The sequence below is a fragment of the Panthera uncia genome (genome assembly GCF_023721935.1).
Source record: "Panthera uncia isolate 11264 chromosome C1 unlocalized genomic scaffold, Puncia_PCG_1.0 HiC_scaffold_3, whole genome shotgun sequence".
NCBI lineage: Eukaryota > Metazoa > Chordata > Mammalia > Carnivora > Felidae > Panthera > Panthera uncia.
The window spans coordinates 63,044,260-63,064,764 of NW_026057584.1; the positions used below are offsets into that span (position 1 = coordinate 63,044,260).

A 20,505-nucleotide genomic window follows, 5' to 3' on the forward strand; every position below is an offset into this window, starting at 1 on the left:
AGAGTATGTGTGGATATATGTATCGATTGATCAATCGATCGATAGATAGATAGGTGATAGGTAGATAGATGGATATCCTTTTAGAATTCCTGAACAGAAATGCACTGACCTCAGTGTTTTCCCAAGGCAAAAGTGGCAAGTGTACCCCTGTATACATTGGTTTCTTCTCAGTCCTTTGAAGAGAGCTGTTTTATCACGGTTTCCATAATGTAAAGGGAGTTAAGAGAGGCAGAGCTAATGTCGAATCGAGACAGAGAATTTTCATTCCCTCATTAAAATAATCAGAAACAAGCTTGTAAGAACACTCTGTTTAATATTCTAGCCCTATAGCTACTATATGTGGTAGAGGTCGAGATTTCTCCTCCAAGCAACTGTCTTGGCACGTGTGAAATTGATGATGTATGTATATATATTTTGATGCATAACTCAATCTCAGAATATTCCAGTGAGCCTTAAAGATCCTGAGCCAGGGAAATGGCATGCACTGACTTTTAATCCATTTATATTCTAATTTCCTCTCAGCATGTGGAGGCAGGTCAATAAATTTTCATTAGTAATAATGAAGACCAACCAGTAAGTCAAAGATCAACATTTGTCTTCAATTTTAAAATAAATGATACTTTTGAAAGAAAGGGGAGAGGAAGAATATGTGGTATCAGATTCAATATTTTAGATAGAGCACAAATTAAACTGTAAGAATATAAGTGACCATGTCATCAATTTTAGCATATCCTGCTCTATTAAAATTAAGATGATAAAAAGTGATTTAAAAAAAAAGACTGTAGCTGCCCCTGTGTCTATGAGGAATTAATTAAAATTGAACTAAGCCTCTCTCAAGCTTGAAAACAGCAGGTAACAGAGCCATCCCTTCATTATGAATTAAGAAGAAATTTTAGTAATCTGAAAATGTTTGTGAATCAGTCCCACCTCTGGTTTCCTACTTTCCACCAGCAGCAGCTTCTGGTTTGGGGGCTGGTATATTGATATTTTATACCCAAGCCTTATCAGTTTGCCTTTTGGAAGATGGTCCTAAGCCCATTTTATAACTAGGCTGTATTTAAAAGTTAGTTATTAGCCATCTGGAGGACATTTTCACATGGAAGCTCTCTGTTACTCGAGTGCCTGGGCTCTCTGCTAGCCCACAACGCCCACCTCATCAGTATCGATTGCCCTAATTCTGGCTGCTAAGAACAGTATGAGAAGATGAAATGCGAGGACCAGACCCTCCTTCGCTGCCCAGAATTCAAGCGTCACTCAGTTACTGCTCACTTTCGGCCCAGAGAGTACACAGCTATGGTAGCTCCAGAACTTCAGATTCTCCATGGCTGGTAATTCCTGAACTGAGTGAGGTCAGTGGAATCAGGTGAAAGTGTTGTTTTGGGGGGGAGTCAGGTAAAATGGACAAGAAGGGCCATATGCCTAACTTTTTAGCTGGAAAACAAAATTGTGTACAGCATTTCACCATGTCATAGAAACACTATACTCTGATATAATGAGAGAGGGAGTCACAAGGGAGCTGAGCCCTGCCCGCTTAACTTCTCCTCACTCCTTGAAGTGGCCCCTGAGGGCTCCCCCAGGCCCCCGTGTTACCAGATTTAGAAGCTACTAGGCTTAATGGCTGCTGATGTCATTTCCCACAGAGGACTTTAAGACTCTGAAGGGGGCTACACTAGGACCCCTTGAGCATGTTGGGATACCCACAGTGGCAGTGCCCGGTGGCCAGATGCCCTCACACCCAGCGTGTGTTGAGCTGGGTAGAAATCAAAATGTATCTTTTTTTCCACATCCCCATCTCTATATTATGAATGAGTGAGACTATGGTCACATTGCATTGAGCTGTGAGAATTAAAAAAGTGAAAGACACCAAGTATAAGACATATCTAACACAGTGCCTGATCTGTAGATTGTGCTGGACAAATGGTATCTTCAGTGTTTCTGTCATTCTTGTCTAGCTTTTTGTTCAAAATAATCTATAAACCATGTAAGTAAATTTCTTTCACACATTAATTTATTGCTTCTCAGAAATAGCCTAACTTGAACTTCTTAAAAGATAGGACTGCCTAAAGTCACTCCTACACTGACACATTCATTCACTCAGTAAACATCTGTTGAACGCTTGCTCTATTCTAGGCTCTGTGCTGGTCACATGGGATACAGAGACTCTCAAGGAGGTCAGCCTCCAGTGGAAGAGACAGGCAAGTGAACAGACTGTAACAGTGTAGAGTAGTAGGATCTAGAGCAGAGATAAGTTCTCCGCATCCCTGAGGAGTACCATTTTGAGATGGAACTGGAGTCAGGGAGGGCTCACATGAGTGGGATAGCTGAATCTTGGAGATCTATTGAATGCAGACTGGTAACCAAGGTGAAGAAGTGTCTAACAGACATAGGATACAGTATGCACAAATTCAGGGACCCATCAGGGCAGGTGGGAGTTGGTAGGAGGGATGGCAAGGACACAAGGTGGAGTTGTGACTACCAGTGATTCAATAGATGAAGAGGGGTGGGGGTCATGGGTAGATGGAGGGAAACAAATTGGATAAGGAGGCAGGGCCCAGATCTCAAAAGCCCTTTTATAAAATGCTATGAGGGCTGAATTTTATACTAAAGGTCATGGAAGCCTTTGAAGAGTCTTAAACAGGGTCATGGTCACAGAGTGAAAGATGTGTTAGAGAGATAGGGGCAGAGCCCTTGCCAGCTCCCTAGTTGAGGTAACTTTGCTTGCATTAGAAAAAGGAGATTCTTTGAAAAGGCACAGCTCGGAGCCAAGGTCCAAGGCGTGAGGGTGGAGAGTGGGTTAGATTTCTGCTTTCACGCAGCCCCTGCAGGTGCTTTTATGCAGTGTACAAACTGCACAACTTCAAGGCAGTACTCCTAGATGAAGAATAGGTTAAGAGATTTTTTTCCCCCCCAGAACAATGACAGAGGCCATGAAATGATAAGAAAGCTATGGGTATAACAGGTGCTTAAAAGAGAGAAACATGAAGATCTGGTCATGAGGTGAGAAAGAAGAAGGGTCATGGGTGACTCCCAGATAATTGGGCTTAATTGGGTGGGCAGAGGTCCCAGTCACCATGGTAAAACATCCAGGAGTATCCACTTTGGGGAAAAGCTGATAAACTTTGTTTTGAATAGGCTGACTTTGTGGTTGCATGGGACACCCAGGTGGAAATGCCCAATAGAGTGTCAGATGTATGGCTTGGAGTACAGATAAGACATATTGCCTGGTAATATAAATGTATGAGTCACCAATATGCAAAAAAGAGCTGAAGCCATAGAAGATCACTCAGGCCATGGGCAGAGTAGAAAAGTTTAGGATTTATCAATATTTTCATTTCAATCATTTATGCCTTTGTTGACAGCATCTGCAATGAATCGTGGATGGAACAATGACCAACTACACTTATTTCTTTGTTTCATTCTTTTCTTTCTTTCTTTTTATTTATTTATTTATTTTAATGTCCAGACCAGTGGCACTTGCCATTTGAAAACCTGCCCTGAAGCTTCCTTACAGAGAACAATTGATTTTCCCATGAAAGCCTGTTTGAGCCCTAGCTGTGAGGGTGCAGGGGACCAAACATTCATAAACAGTTTTGGGGAATGTGCCTTTGTCCTTTAAGTCCGATCTGTAATTGTGTTAAAGTGAACCCGATGACTTTGACATTAGGCATGTCAGGAGCTACTGTGTGTTTCTGGCTAAATCAGAGTTGCTACTACAAAAAAAAAAGGGGGGGGGGAAACTGATGCTGCTAATTGGATAAAAGAAGTTAAGCATGACCATGAATTGCAGAATTGCCACGCAAAATGATGTTTTAATAATAACTGCACTTTTCTATCACCACCAATTAGAACAAATTGGTAGGCAGCTGAGCTTGGAAATGAAGCATTATCTGGACTTAAAGCTTGATTGTGATGCTGTCTCTTGTAGCCATGTGCTAATGTGGAACTGCCATGCGGAAACACATTCCAATGTATTCGTAAGCAAGGTGTCTGGAATTGTTAAAAATCCAAGGACAGTAAAGACCTTGTTCTAGTAATGTAGGCATAATGATAAAATAAGGGCATCTGGGTGGCTCAGTCCCTTAAGCGTTCAACTCTTGATTTCGGCTCAGGTCGTGATCTCAAGGTCTTGAAACAGAGCCCTGCACTGGGCTTCATGTTTTGTGTGAAGCTTAAGATTCTCTATCCCCCTTCCCCCCTGCTCCCTCTGCCCCTCCTCTGCTCATGCTCTCTCTCTTTCTCTAAAAAACAAAAAAAATTAAAAAGAAAGAAACCTTTAACTATCTTGCATTCATTTATTCTTTCAATCTACAAGTATTTACTGAATGTATTTTATATGACTGATAAACCTTTAGTCCTAAGAAGCCCCATATGCTTCCTCACTAAATCTTTTATTATCCTGGCCACTGGATTTGTCTTCATAATTTTCTATGTCATAACCTTCACAGAGAATGCCTACTATACGTGTTCCAGGAGTACCATTTACTTGTCTAATGGGGTTTCTCACTACTTGTCTATACTCTAAGTAACTGAATAGTTTTTATACAGAGTTGTGGTATGGGGCCCCAAGCCTGCTAGGGATTCTCTCTCTCTCTCCCTTTGCCTCTCCCCTGCTCATGCTTGCTGTCTCAAGTAAGTCAGTCAGTCAGTCAGTAAGTAAATAAATAAATAAATAAAATCTTAAAAAGAGTATTGGCTTTCCAGGTATTTTTCTAATACAGGGGAAAGGTATCATTGACTTATATATAATAACTCTACCCATTTACAAGGATGGCTGATGGCCTAGCTCTTATCTTTTGTATATCTAAGGTAATAAATACTGATTTCTCAGAATGGAAAGGGTAAGGCAAGTATAGTACCCATTATGTTGTGACCATTCCTCCTTTTGTTATGATTATTATGTCAACTCAGTTCAAATACCTTATAGGAAGAGTTAGTGACTTCAGAATCACTCCCCATGGGGGGAAAAAAAAAACCCAATTCTAACAAGTGAAGTGGACTCTGTATTTGCCAGCTAACATATAGAAATATAGATGGAAAAAAACACAATGTGTTACATATTCAAAGATTAATAGAAAGTTTGTGTCTGAAAAAAAAAAAAAGAAAGCTTGTTAGAAAAATGTTGTCTCCAAATACCTACTCTTTTAGTGTGGGTGAACATCCTTCAGGTTAATTACATGATCAAACAAGTGAGCCGAGCAAGGAGAACCAGAAGTTCAGGTGTGAGGAGACATTGCCAAAAGCACATTTATCAGGAGTAAATATAAAGCAACTCAAATGGCATCTTGGTTAATGAGAAATTATTTAATTGTTGTATAAGTTCAGCTTTACAAAAATGTCCAGGAAAGCATCTATTGCATAAATGACCTAATACCTAGCATAATTTCTCCAGTCAAGGTAAACATTAGATTCCCCTCTCATATGTATGCTATGCAGTTTTTATCCCAGAAAAGTGCTAGTAATTTTGCTAACCAGTACTGTTCTTTAGATCTTCAAATTCTAATTTCTACTCCATAGGAAGGTAAAACTATGGAGAGAAACATTCTTAGCTACCCAAGTGTTTCTTCTTCTTTGGAGCTTGTTTGCTGCTCTAGAACCTATGGGTGGAAGGCTTTGCATGTGAATAACTCTGGGAAGGATAGTAGCCCTAGGAAGCAACTCTGAGAGACCCAGGTAAGAAATGAAGGTTGTGATTGTATATAAAGTAGATGTGTCTGTGGCAGCGTGAAGGTTTGGAGTGACCTGGACAGGGAAAAACAATAAGACAGTTCAGAGCACTGATTCCCCCATATTTATTCCATTCATTCTTAAGTCCATTTGCCAAGCATCATTTATCACCTGCTTTCTGTCTTCATTGCTGTCTACGGGGCACTAATTTTGAACACAGGGACACCAAATAATCAAGGCCCAGAGGACTTTAATCCAGGTCACATGCATGGCTAAAATATGTATAGATCCTTCCCAATCTGCAGGAGGGGGGTGCTTTCTAATCTAGGTAATGGGTTGAATTTGCACAATAGCTAACTGGTCCCATTTTAAATAATTTTTTGAGACTAAAAAAATAAATATTTTCTTAAAGAAGAAATTCCCTCCCAGATTGTTCCTCCCTGTTCCTCTCAGAATCAAAGCAATTGGCTATTAAGATATAAGAAACTTATTTTAAATTTTTTTCTTTTTGACTCCATCTGACAAACATGTGTTTTGTTTGTTTGTTTGCTTGTTTTGTTTTTGTTTTTTTAATAACTGCCTATTATCTTTCCCTTTCCTTTATCTTTCCCTACCCTTACTGATTGTTCCTGATAAAGCTAATATTCTCATTTGCTCTCGTCCTACTAATGCAGGATGCAATTGATCCATATATACTACACATGCAATACTTTAAATTTGAAATGGGTTATCTTAAAAGAATAGGTTTAACTCTTCTGGAGGTCTCTTTAGGGTTGCTTATTATAGAGCTGTCTAGATATAGGGAAAAGACTTAAGGACTCTTTACGGCCCAATTCAGTTCTTGGGTTCTCTAATTTGAAGCAGGAACTTCTGTAACTTTCTTGACTGACTTAGGTGTGCTCATTTTAGCATAGTCAACAACTTTACACATGATCACATCTAGTATTAAGAGAAGATGATGCTGAAAATGATCACTTTTCATTCATGAGACATTTACTGAGGAAGTCCAAAGCCCAGACATGAAGAGATGAATAGGATACAGCCCCTGCCCTGGTAAGGAAGACAGAAATGTAAACTCACAGTTGCCATCAGTATGGGAATCTAATAATGGCATATACATCAGGCCCAGTGGAGTGCCCCAGGAGGGGGTTGATAAACTCAGTCTGCGAAGTCAAAAGAGACTTGACTGAGCCTTCGCAAGCAGAATTACTTCCTATCGTTTCCTGATTTTTATGGCACCCAAGTGATAAGTGTGCAATAGAGGAGAATCACTCTTCAAACTAATCTCTCCAGTACCAAAATACAACACGGAGTTCTGGAAAGTAGGACAGCTTGTAATCACTCCTCCGGTCATATTGCTAGCTGCAATGAAAGAAGAACTGTTTATTGCAAACGTGCATTTTTGTACCTTTGCTGAAGAATGGATGTGACCTGCTTGCAGAAATTCTCTCCATTTTGAGAAAACCCCTTTAGATTCTTGTACACTTTATTATACTGAAAAAGAAAAGCACAGAAGGGTTATGAGCACTTTCAAAGACAGAACGATAAATTCAGACTGCTCTGTAATGATGACTGTCATTGTAAATGATCGTGAAGCTAAGGGGAGGTACACATTTTGGATGAGTTCCTAAAATAAAGATTAAGTGTCTTATGCCTGGGTATGAAATACTCGGCAGAACTTTTCAAAAATACAGCTGGTTTGTTTGTCCCCAGGCAACAAGTCAGCAGTGGGGTGATTTTGAAGTCTGACTTCCTGTCACTTCTATTGTTTCCCAGGATGGTTAAAAGTACATTCTGAAATATGTACACTGAGTAATCATTTTGTGATGGACCCCCAAGTTCCCAAATAATATTCCTGGGTGCCATACCATGAACTCATGAAGTGAATGTGTTTGTTTGTTTGTTTGTTTTTTTGGATGAGATATGAATATGTAAGTGAAATAACTTGCTAATAAAATGTGTCCTGGTCCCTCTAAATCTGATTTAACTCTAGTAATAAAGAGGTACCTGGGTGGCTCAGTCAGTTAAGCGTCAGACTTGAGCTCAGGTCATGACCTCACGGTTCATGATTTTGAGCCCCGCACCCAGCTCTGTGCTGACAACAGCTCAGAGCCTGGAGCCTGCTTCGGATTCTGTGTCTCCCTCTGTCTCTGTCCCTCCCCCGCTTGTGCTCTGTCTCTCTCTCCCTCTCAAAAATAGACATTAAAAAATTTTTTTCTAACTCTAGTAATAAGAATGTTATAATAATGAGTTGAACATTTTTGTTGTACCAAACTTTTACAAATTTATGAATAAATCTTTATAAATTCATTCCTATATGAATTTGGCCTACAGACACAAGAATTCAATGGGAAAGATTTTGTCATTTGATTTCGAACTCCATGAAGTCACTCTGAAAATTGTATTTGTAAAAGTAGACATTGATGATGGTAGATTTTAAGTGCCCAAATGAAGAAACTAAACGTGAATGAATTCTGCAGCTGTCCTGACACAGAGTGGATCATTAGGCGGTGGAACAGTCCCAAGCACATTCCCTCAGAGTTTCCATGTGGGAGGTGTGATACCTCATTGCATTTTTTAAAATGAGATTTTACAGAGGAGGATGCAAGTTCTGTATGAAATGAGGGCCATGCTGTGGCTCTTTGTTCCTCCGACGAGCCAGCCTCGTCCAGCACTCCAGTGGCTTTGAGAGCTCACATTCAGGGAGCACCTACTATGCAGCTGGCAGATTCACGGACGTGAATCCTCAGGGCCAAGGCAACCCTTCAGTTGTCATGGGAACACCTGGTGTGTGTGCTAGCAGAGTAGCAAACAGAGGACACGGGGTCACAGAGGAGGAAAGGACCTAAAGGAAAGGACCTGATCCAGGTCCTTAACTTCTGAGCGGAATGAACCAAATCTAGGATATAGAAATACAATCCTATAGATACCAAATTCCTTTTTTAAAATATAATTAAAACAAATTTTTAATGTGTATTCACTTTTGAGAGAAAGAGAGAGACAGCACAAGCATGGGAGGGGCAGAGACAGAGATGGAGACATAGAATCCGAAGCAGGCTCCAGGCTCCGGGCTGTCAGCACAGAGCCCAACGCAGGGCTTGAACTCACAAGCTCTGAGGTCACGACCTAAGCAGAAGTTGGATGCTTAACCGACTGAGCCACCCAGGTGTCCCTGTACCAAGTTCTTTTATCTTTATGCAGTGGTTCTCCTTTCACCTGAACTTAGCACAGAGAGCCAGGGCAGGGTTTGGCAAACACACAGAAATAGCAAATGGCTCCAATGAAACTACCTCGGGCTCAAAGACAGCAGTCAGGGAGCAAAGCTCTTTATAAAGACATTGTGAACTCCTAAAGCAAAGTTGACAAAATCACACATCTGCAGGCACGGGGCAGACGCCTGCGTGAGTGAGGAGTAGGGTGGGGAGAGCGAGCTGGAGAGACAGCTGTCCCCACTGCTCTGGACCAAGGGACTGCAGCCCAGGATGGCCAGATATTCTAGTCTGTCCCAAAAAGCTGACATAGGGATTGGCATCTGAAATACGGTTTTAAAAAAACAATGGTAGCAAACAATTTACAAATTTTTAAGCTGTCTGCAGAGCAAGCAAAACATACCTACGCTGAGGTTCAGATGTAGGATGTCTGAGGAAATGATTCTCCCCTGAGTCATGAGAGTAAAATCACTATTTGGCAACCAACCCACTTTTATTTCTATAAAAATAACTTGTCTGTGAACGATATGATCTTATAAGGCCTCCTTCCTTCCCTTACAGGTCCAATGGGAAAGTTTTAGTGAGCATTTTAAGATTGTTTAGCTTTTTTGCTTGCTCCTCTGTTGCCTAAACGTTTTCAATAAATCACCCCTAACCTTTTTATTTTCTTACTGCACTACCAAATAACATTCCACAAATCACACATAGGTATCATGAGAAGAAAATAAATAAATGTGAAGCAGGGCACATATCCCCAGCATAAAGTTTTTTTCTCGGTGTCTCTCCCTTAGATGTAGCCATGTGACTAAACGTTTCCCAAGGAAGCATGGGTAAAAGTGTTGTGTGAGGTTTCAGTGACGTTTCCTTCCTTCTCTTCCCCGATACCTATACTTAGAAACCATGGCTGAGGCCACGAGGTGGTCTTGAGGATAGATGCCATGTACTGAGATGGTAGAGTAGAAAAAGAAAAAGAGCCTGGGTCCTTGATGGCCCTGGGGGCCACCATATAAGCCCTCAACTCTCTACTTTTGGACTTACTTTGTGTGAGAGGAATGTAATAATAGGGGTTTTGAAAAGCCACTCTTATTTTTGACTTTTAAAATGTGCAGCTGAACATAGTTCAAACTCAGACACAGTCTTTAAACTTTTTGTTTTAAATTATGAAACATTTTTATGTTTCATAAAATAATAATGATACACATAGGAACTCATTACCTAAGTTATAGAGATATTTAACACTTTGCTTCTGCTTTCTCTGTAAACAACTGTTTTGTTTTGTTTTTTTTTTTCATTCCTTTCATAATTTCTTTGGCTATACTTGGGCATTTATTCTTGCATATGAGGATTTATCTAATTACATTTTTTTTTTAAAGTCCCTGTTGGAATCCTAATTGGAATGTCATTACATAAATATATCAATTTGGGGAAATTGACTTTTTTATGGTATTTAGACCTCCCATCCAAGGACATAGTAAGTCTTTTTGTGTGTTCAAATCTTATTTTATGTTCAATAAAATTTTATGATTTTCTTTCTAAGTCCTGTAGCTTTCTTATTTGATTTACTTAGAAATATCTCACAATATTAAATTGTAAGTTTTTAATGTAATGTCCTGTCCGCTTCTCTCTCCAGCCCACAGCAAAGCAGAAACAAAGACCCAGCAAAAACGCCAGTGCAAGAGAGAAAGATTTGAATGGGTGCTTGCAGAGTGAGTTTTCTTGCTCTGAAACATTAGGAGGCTGGGGCTGGGGCTGGGAAAAGACAGAGCAGAGATGTAGACTGGAGGAATTTGGAGGTTTCAGAGCAACATGAGAAGAACCTCCCATCAGGAGAGCCAGGAGTGCAAGGAAGGGACTCTGAGATGGGGTGTCCCAGGGGATGGGCCCACACCAGCCCCATCACCTGAGGAGTCTGCATCTAGCAGACCTGGGGAGAGAATAGGATACCTTGGACCCCATGTATGAGGATGGGAGCATGGAGGGGAAATCTTGCCCCTAACCAAAGTGGAAATGAGCAGAACCAGTTGAGAATTTTTATGTGCTGGGCTGCAGGGGCTGCTCAATTTCCCAAATTTATCAAGCCATCAAAACTCTCCAAGACATGTTTTTTAAATACTATCTCCAGAGGACCAGTTCTAGGAGGCCAGACAGCCTTAAATGTTTCTAAACCATTGATTCAAAGCTCAATTGTTTTTGGAGGGAGTCAGGGAGACTGTGAGAAAGTGGGGAGTTTCTGTCTTTTCCAAAGGCATTCAAACTCGACTTGTTAAAGCAAGAGGCTGCTCAAACGCAGCACATCTTATGCTTCAATCGATGCTGCAGCTGCCAGGATTTTGGAAGATGATTTCCTGTTATTTAATAGACTGGTACTTCCTAACTGTTTTCACATTATGACACATCTAGAAAGTGCTATTTGTACTAGGACAGCGTGGTAAATGAGCGAAGTTGTTCCAGGCAGAGGAAATTGGCCCATGAGCTCTGTCCCCCAACCACATCCTGCCAGTTTTAGGGTTGCCGAGATTCATGTCTCAGGTACACTTATAACCCATTCACTAAACTCCAGGATGCCCAGGCACACACTAGTTCAAAAGCTCCTGAATACATTGTGTTGTTGTTAACTTAGTGATCAGGTGACAACAGGATGTTCTTCTTATTACAGCAATGGAGAGATTTTTTATCTCTAACCCTACATGCAATGTACCAGACACTCCCTGACAAACCCTGATCTACATGAGATAAAGGTGATATCGGTAAATAAAAGAATAGCTAAGAATACTTCCATTATTTCAGCACAACCCCTTCTTTGGAAACAGTGATTCTGTACCTTTCATCATGTCCCATCCACTGAAACTTAAAGACAAAAATCTGTGAAAAGCAGACTTGCATAAATGTCAAAGTGGAACCCAGGACCATCTTGTTGTGCGTGTGTGTGTGTGTGTGTGTGTGATCAGAAAACCTTGGAACATATCTGCTTTGAGTGTATGAAATCTCTTGACCTTGGCTTTGGCTCTCCCTTTCCTATCCCGCCTCTCTCCATCCCACTCCACTCTAATGCACCAGAGAGACCACTGAAGGGATTCCATGGAGCATAGCTTGAAAATCATTAACATCTAATCCTTTTATTTTATAGTGAAATGCCAAAGAGCTGAAAATAACTTCATTAGTTAGGGGCAGAACTGTGATTAGAAATATTAGGTGAGCCAATCAATTAGAGAAACCTTCAGAAATAAATATATTTATAAATAGCTTATCAGTATAATAACACTAAGTTTACTCGGAGTAATAGTTACCTTTAAGTGCTATGATCAGCACAAATGGCTTCGTAATGTCATCAACCAGTACAAGAAGGGTTTTCTCTACTCACAGTCGTACAGGAGGTGAAGTTTTGGTGTTCTTTTCCCATCCAGTTGAGCTTTCACATACTCCAACCCTACCAAATATTCATTCCAGGAAAAGACCTGCTATCGATCTTACATCTCCATATGAATTTTTATTAACATGTTGTCTCTCCTAGGGCTCATGAATCCCTAGGAAAAAAGTTATGTGTTTTTTTCCTGATAAAGGGAGTCCAGGCTAGTGGTAGAATATCTGGGACATTTCTAAGCCCCTAAAAAAATCCCTTCACAACACAACTAGTACACACAGGCATTTCCCATTCAGTCTTTTTTTTTTTTTTTTCTTCATTTATTTATTTATTTTGAGAGAGAGCCTGTCAGCTCAGAGTCCATCACAGGACTCAATCCCACGACCGACTGAGACATCATGACCTGAGCAGAAATCAAGAGTCCGATGCTTAACCTGCTGAGCTACCCAGATGCCCCTCCTATTCAGTCTTTACAAAAATATTTTTGCCCAGCATTTGTAAGCAAATTCTGTTGTATAAATGCTGTCATTACAAAAAAATGCAATAATCAAAGCAATTGGCACATGACATAATTAGATAACTTCTAAATGCACTGTATCAACCCTGGACTAGCAGCTCTTTCTGACTTTCTACAATTTGAATGATTAAGGTTAAATTCAGTTATTCGAGAATAGTCCATTTGTATTGTAGATGGCAGTATGGAAACTTTTTGGACAGTGGCATCCTCATAGGTCAAATAAACTATGATATTCCACTTATATTTAATCAGGTAAGTTTTGTTGGATGTCTTTCATATGACAGGCACCGTGCTACTGATTTCATGTGAATCTTGATTCATGGGGGATCATATTTCAAACCACTGTCCCTCTAAGGGATTACCTGGGTAACATTTGGAATCTCCATGGCACACCATCATAAATTATGAGATATAGAACATTAAAGAACATAGTCTACTCCATCCTATCTTCCTCTTACTCTACAGATGAGGAAACAGCAGCCTATGAAACGTGGATGGCATATCACATATCTCGATGTGTACACCAGGGATGCTGTGGGCCATAGGACATCTATGCCAGACCCAACCTGCTTCCTTATATCTGTGAAGAACCAGAATCCCACAGAAGCCATGGGCCATTGTACCTGTACCTTCTGTCTTAGTGCCAGTTAATATCCCATGACCCAGGCAGAGCCACTGAGATAGAAAGCTCAGATTGGCATCTAAGCCAGATTAAAGGAGCAGTCCCACAGCCTGGTACTGTTTCAATAGCTGATGATGTTAAGGGAAGGGACAGACTAGGTGAAGCCCAGAATGCCTGATTTGACAGGTCCCGACCTGGATACCACAGGAATGGATAAAAATATAAACTTGGTTATAGCTTGTTATTTGCCCATGATCTATCTCTATGGTATTATTTCATAAGAAGGTGCTGCTTTTTAAAAATAATTGGATTATTTCATTTGGAGACATTTTGATTCTATCCACTTCCTTGTACATAGATTTGAAAATGACTTCACTTGGCATTTTTTTTTTTTTTTTGTAGGTGTAGAAGCTAAACTTGTAAACTTCAAGACCTTAAGGCCCAGAGCCAATTCTGTTCCTTTTCAAAACCAGAACTTAAAAAAAAAAAAAAAAAACCTTCTTCAAATAAATTTTGACACTCTTAAGATTGGTTAAGAACCTACACAATATTTAGCCCATTTTTGAGCATGGATACTGACTAAGCTGTCTGATGTTGAATAGCCCAGTTATTAGCCTATCTTGCCCATTGGAGCATGAACTTAACAGAAGAGATTTTTTTTTTAATTTTTAAAAATTTTTATTTATTTTTGAGAGACAGGGAGACACAGAATCTGAAGCAGGCTCCAGGCTCCAGGCTCCAAGCTGTCAGCACAGAGCCCGATGCGGGGTTCGAAGTCACAAGCCGTGAGATCATGACCTGAGCCGAAGTCAGACGCTTAACCGATTAGGCCACCCAGGTGCCCCAACAAAAGAGATTTTAAAATATTTTTGTATTATGGGTCCCTTTGGCAGTCTTGTGAAATCTATATTTTACTCAGAATATTTTTAAATGCATTAGATAAAGTAACATAGGATTGCAAAGGAAACATTATATTGATATACCTTTATTAAAACATATTTTAAAATTATATGATGCTTATTAAAGGGGGGAATTTTCAGTCTTAGAATCTATATACAACCATACTGTTGGAATTTTTGTTTTTACATTAGACACATATTTACTTTTGCATTTAAAAGAGTAAAAGTAGGTAGAATCTGCTATTACATCATCACTAATAATATTACTAGCTATTATGACTTCGTGTCATTTAGCTCATCTGATTCATGAACTCATTTTGTGGCGTAGCACTTACAGCTCCATCTGCTCTAAGCCTGTGCTCTGTCCATTGAATAAACAACAATGAAACCGTTAATTCTGTTGCTTTTTTCTTTTTTATTTATTTTAAAAAATTTTCTTATGTTTATTCATTTCAAGAGAGACAGAGAGAGCAAGCAGGGGAGGGGCAGAGAGAGAAGGAGAGAGAGAGAATCCCAAGCAGGCTCTGCACTGTCAGCACAGAGTCTGACGTGGGGCTCGAACTCAAGAAACTTGAGACTATGACCTGAGCCAAAACCAAGTCAGACGCTTAACCGACTGAGCCACCCAGGAGCCCCTGTTGCTTTTTTTTTCTTTACGCCTTTATTACAGCCCTCATTTATCTGTTTATCCAGTTTGTTATTGTTGGTGGTTTTTGTTTTGTTTTGTTTTTTGATAAAATACTTGAGGGATGAATGAACGTAACCCCTTGCTTCCGATGTCACCAATTTCAGTTTTTTGGCATCATTTATTGGGCTAACACGTTGATGATTCTTGATTATTTTCTGTTCAGAGCATATATACCCCCTTCCCCCCCTCACACACCTTATTTTAATTGCTCCTTATTTCGTAAATTGCTGCTAATGACCTCACACTGTCCTCGGACTTTTGGCCAATCTTCTGTTAGGTAATGCTCCCCAGGACTAAACAAACATGTTGGGAAGCCTGTTTGAGAACCACTGTAGGGCAGGAAGCGTGGGGAGCCCATCCTTCCTCTTGCACGTCTTGCAGTTATTGACTCTAAATGATACGGGAAAATATGCCAAAGCCCTCCACCCTACTGCATTCTCAGAACCCCAAATCAGCTGCAGATTCTGAGTGTTTGGGTAGCCACTCTACACACGATGTTGGCACCGTCGGTGTATATCTTACGAATGCTTTCCAAACAGCCACCATCTGCAAGCAAATATGATGCTATACCCACTCCAAGTCTTTCCAACAATATGAGAATAAAAGATGACTATTACCTTGACCCGTCACTTGTTAGAAAGCACTGTCTTTTAAATCGAACCAAAGAAAAGCCACAAGACTTTTGTATCACAGCCAGTATCTAACATGTTTGTCTTCCAAACGTCTCAGATTTCTTAAGTTAAAACCCATTAATATATAAACATATCCCTCTAAGGCCACCCTCTCACACACAGGCGCAAAACCACACTGAGCTACTCACCGAACAATCTGTCAGTGGGTCCCTCATATTGAAATGTTTTTGCTTCTGTCCTTCTACCTAAGTTCCAGCATTCAGCATTCAAGAAACTACAGTCAAGGTTGGGTGTGTCCGGAACTTCCCATATTCAAAGGGCCTAGAGTACGTCAGTCCTTGTCAAACACCCTGAGGAGGAAGTCCCGGCCCTAGACTTTCATCCCGTTGGTTTCCTGGAAAAGCAAAGAACTGCTCTGGGACAAGAGAGCTGGACTGAGGTGCTACGAATGACTTCTGTAAATACTTAGAGGACAGAATGCTGAGTCCTAAGCTGTGTGGCCTTGAGGGAAGGCCCAGAAGCTGTCAAGTGTCTTGAGAATTCGGGTGTTCAGGGCAGATATGGAGGATGCATATTCTCCCAGCCTGCTGTGTTTATCATACATATTTTTTTAAGTTTCTGTATTTTACCATGCTTTGGCATGTAGGGGCCTTTCAGACTTGAGGAGGGCCTGGCCCTCTTAGGGTGAGCTAATTCCTAGAGATAGCAAACGACTTGCTTGTGACTTTGATATGCAAACTGACCAATCCTGAGCCCAGACCCTTAACCACTCCCTTTATCTAAGTCACACACCAAGTCAATATTCCCCTGCCCCAAATCACCCCAAGGTCAGGTACCAAACAATTAGGACCACACCCACATAACTATGACTGTAGTGGGAAAATGTCTAGAAAAGGTCATCAGGGAGCAGGACCCACATGAACTACCTCACAGGGCCTTACCCAACCCAACCCTCACCCCCAGCCCAGGAGGCTAATCTATCAAGTTAAGAAGGAGTTTCGTACATTCACCCTCACTTTTTTTTTGTTTTTTATTACTCAAAAGGGTAAACAGAACTAGAAATCAATCAACAACTTATCGTTTATCGCTTTCTCCGCACCCAGCTGTCAATCCGTAGATTTCCAGCTACTGGCCTGTTGCCTTGTGGTAGCTGTTTGCTGGGCTGTGGGCAGCTTTGGTGTGGCTGGCAGGCCCCCAGTCAGAAAGGAACTCCATCAGGAGAGCCCAGGGGAAACTTTCAGAGCCGCCTGGGTGGGCAAGCTCTATTCATCTGCCCCAGGTGTGCAGGCTCCGTTCAAAGTCCCTAGAAATCACAAATGATGAGGAAGGGGACCCTGAGGGAAGAGAAGCTGCCTTGCAATCAGTCAGATGGAGAAGAGCAGTCTGTGGTCAGGGACCACCCTTCACATACCTGACAAAGCTCTCCCCTTATCTTGTCCCAAAGAACTTTACCCCTGGAGGTTACAACATGGAGCAGTGGCAACCTAGGGGTTAGAATTAGAGGAGGCCACTTGGCATCCTGGAAGAAGTGTAGAGACAGGTTATAAACAAGTTAATATTGTTAGGATGTCCTTGGAACCACAGTAGAGGGGACCGTCATCTTGCCAGCGCAACCCAACGAAAAGCCCCTAGTAGCTGCCAGAATGAATTGGAGGTCAACCAATCACCAAGCGACAGCACGACCTGACGCGAAAAAGGCCCACCCGGACCTAAACCCAGAATGCTGCAGCTTAAAAACCCCACCCCACCACACCTGGGGGCGACTTCCCTGACTCCTCTCTCTCTCTCTCTCCCTGAGTCACGGAACCTCGCCTGAGACCTTAGTTCCCAAATAAAGCCTTTGACTGCTAAAATTTTTTAGCCTCTGACTCCTATCTTTACCCTGCCTTATGCCTGACCCTAACAAATATATCATTCGGATTCCCATTGCAGGGCTTCCCTGCCATCAGAGATGGTAGGTAAACTTAGCTGGAGCCTGGGTTCCAAGGCCTGGGGCAGCGCGGCATCTTTCTGGTTCTGGCGGCTCTTGGTCTCATTTCAGCTCCAACTCAGTTCAAAATGGGGAGATTGGCCTCCCTCACTGGTTTCACAAGAAATGCCATCCCACCACACTTACTGGAATCTTTGTGGCCTTATTGAAGATTCGTAGGGCGTTACTGCACTTACTCCTCATGTATGTCTCTCCCAGTAGGCCGACTAGCTTTCCTTTAGGATTTCTGGACATCTGCTAAATTAAAATATCTTCTTCTGGCTATAGTGTCTTTCCCACAGACTGTTGTACGGGCAGTAGAGTGTCTGGGCTGAATCTAGACTGAGAACTAGAGTTTGGCTATTTGTTGAGCTTCTCAGAGAGGTATTTGACCCCCCCCCCAAAAAAAAAGAAAAGAAAAGAAAAGAAAAATGATATTGATTTTGGAGGTCAGAAAGAGGGTTATACCTGTTATCCATTGTCACAATGATGCTGTGTCACCAACAGAAAATCCGGTGGCTTCAAATGGCACAGACCTTACTTAGTTCACAAGTCGGTGGTTTAGCTGGATAGTTCTCCTGGTCTCCCTGGCATCACTCATGTGAAAGCAAGTCATCGATACAACTCTGCTGATCTTGGCTGGGCTTGGCAGGACAGCTCTTCTGGGTGCTTGGCTGTGGGCTGAAGTGATTTTTCATCAGCCAGTAGTCGAAGCTGGGTTGTTTTCACGGCCTGGTGAGGAGCCAAGAGTGGGCAGAAGCACCCAAGGTCTCCTGAGGTGTAAGCTTGAAACTGACACACACACCATCACTTCAGCCACATGCAGCTGATGAAAGCCAGTCACAGGCCAGCCCAGATTCAAGGAGGGAGCTGGGGGAGAATCCACCCCTAGGCACAGAAAAAGTCAGGGAATTGGGATTTACATTAAACACACTACATTGGTCAGTCAATGTTTGTGCTTGAGTGGCTAAAAAGACAAATAAAAACAATGGAGGGCATGGCTGATATCTGTAGTCCTTTCCTTTTCCCCAATTCTGCCTCAGGGGACATGTTTGGGACTTCTGCAGAGACTGAGTTTAGGGAGAGAAATAAAGAGTTAAGTTCTCCAGCACTCTAGACCCAGACTTGGAGATAGGGTCATTCTTCCCTCTGACTCCATATCCCATCTTACACAAACTCTGCCAAAGAACACAGCAAAGCACACTTACCCTGGGCGCAGGGGTGGGGAGAATGGTGGGGGAGGAGGAAATAGCAGAGCAGGTTCTCTGCAGTGTCTCCTGCACTTGAGGCTGTGACTGGTGAGGCACCTTTGGGTGAGTAAATTTGTCCTTGTGCATATGAGAATCTCCCAGCCCCCTGACCCCGGGAAATGGTCCAGGGAGACTGAGAGAAAGAAGCTGACTTCCCCTGCCAACATGAGAGGGAAGAGCCTTGTAGTTTTGGAACTCATATTATGAAAGAATCCTGTCCCTTTCAAAGTCCTTCTAGCCGGACTAAAAATCACATTGACATGAGACCAATTAACAGGAGAAAATCAAACTTAACAGCGTATGACAAATCCACATAGACATGGGAATTCTAAAGACAGGCAAAAAGAGGTATATGCATCATTCTGAACCAAAGACAAGGGGGGAGGGGCTGGGATGGAATGCAATCTTCAGGAAGAATAAAAAAGAGTAAATGTTTGCTAAGTCAATGTTTGCTGGGCCACTCAGAAACAGTGGGACAAAGAGAAGACTTTGAAAAAGCAGGCCTTGCTAGGTTCCTCCAAGTCTACCATACTTACTTCATATCATAATGTAGTTATCTATGGTGACAGCTCTTGTCCTGGAGCAGGTTCTTATCTAAATTCTTTTCAGCATTTGTGGGGGAGGTAAAGAGCTTTTTCTGAATCTGCTGGGTTTTGATTACTTTTTAACTCAAAATAATCTTCATGTCAAGTGGTCCATCTTGGGGGGGGGGACTGTTTTTGGCCCTTATCAATATTAATATAACTTTATTTCTATCTACAGATTAATGAGAACTATATATAGTGAAGCATCTCACAAAAAAGTATGCTACACTTTTTTCCTAAAATATTTGGATCCCAGGGCATCCTTTTGAGTTCTTTGAACTCAAGGTCGTCACTGGCCATATATTTCTGGCCTACACACATTCTCTGGCTTCTTTCCAGCCCAGCTTGACATCTCAGGTCCCAATCTTCCTGCTTCCTTTCCCAGTCTATGCTTAGCATATGCCTTCCTGTCAGGGCATCTCTGCAGAGAGAAAACTTGCAGTGGAGTCCTTTGGTCTAGCCTGGAAGCCACTCTACTGTACCCCCACACACCCCATTTCGTGCTGCCTCCAAGGGAGTCAACACCATGAGTAGCATTTGTTAAGTGCTTATAAGCTGTTGTTGGGTGTTGGTAATTCAGAAAGAAACAAGAGCTCAAATGCATTAGAGGTTAAGGGCAATTTATAACTTGCCTTGGAAGATTCTTTAGTAGCCAAAACATGTAAAGAATTGGAAATAGCACAAATATCAGTCAACAGGGACCAGTGCAGCCACTGTGGTAAAAAGCATAGGGTTCCTCAAAAATGAAAAATTGAAATGCCATATGATCCAGTAATTTCACTGTTGGGTATTTACCCAAAGAAAACCAAAACTCTAATTCGAAAAGATATATGCACCCCCATGCTTATTGTAGCATTATTTACAATAGCCAAGATATGGAAGCAATGCAAATGCCCATCAATAGATGAGTGGATAAAGATGTGAGATATATATATATATATATATATATATATATATAGTGGGAAATATATATATATATATATATATATACACACATATATATGTATAAAGTGGGATATATAGATATGACTTTTTTGTAGGATTTTTTTTGGCCCACATTACTCCTTAAGCTCTTCTTCCCAAAGTATCTCTTAACTCAGGCAATGAACC

General features: G+C 41.4%; 1 protein-coding gene across 4 annotated transcripts in view; it reads right to left on the reverse strand.

Moving 5' to 3' along the window:
* NOSTRIN (nitric oxide synthase trafficking) overlaps positions 1–15,985 on the reverse strand; it is a 59,819-nt gene extending 43,834 nt beyond the window's left edge. Inside the window, exons 1-2 of one of the 4 annotated variants that reach the window (XM_049616070.1) lie at positions 15,781–15,984; positions 7,073–7,158 (exon numbers count right to left, since the gene is read on the reverse strand). In XM_049616070.1, the coding sequence (XP_049472027.1) occupies positions 7,073–7,158; positions 15,781–15,807 (113 nt within the window). In that variant the 5' untranslated portion in view covers positions 15,808–15,984. Of the gene's footprint in view, positions 1–7,072; positions 7,159–15,780 lie in introns of all 4 variants that reach the window. The other 3 variants (XM_049616073.1, XM_049616071.1, XM_049616072.1) reach the window with 3 other exon arrangements.
* Between the last annotated feature and the right edge of the window lie 4,520 nt (positions 15,986–20,505).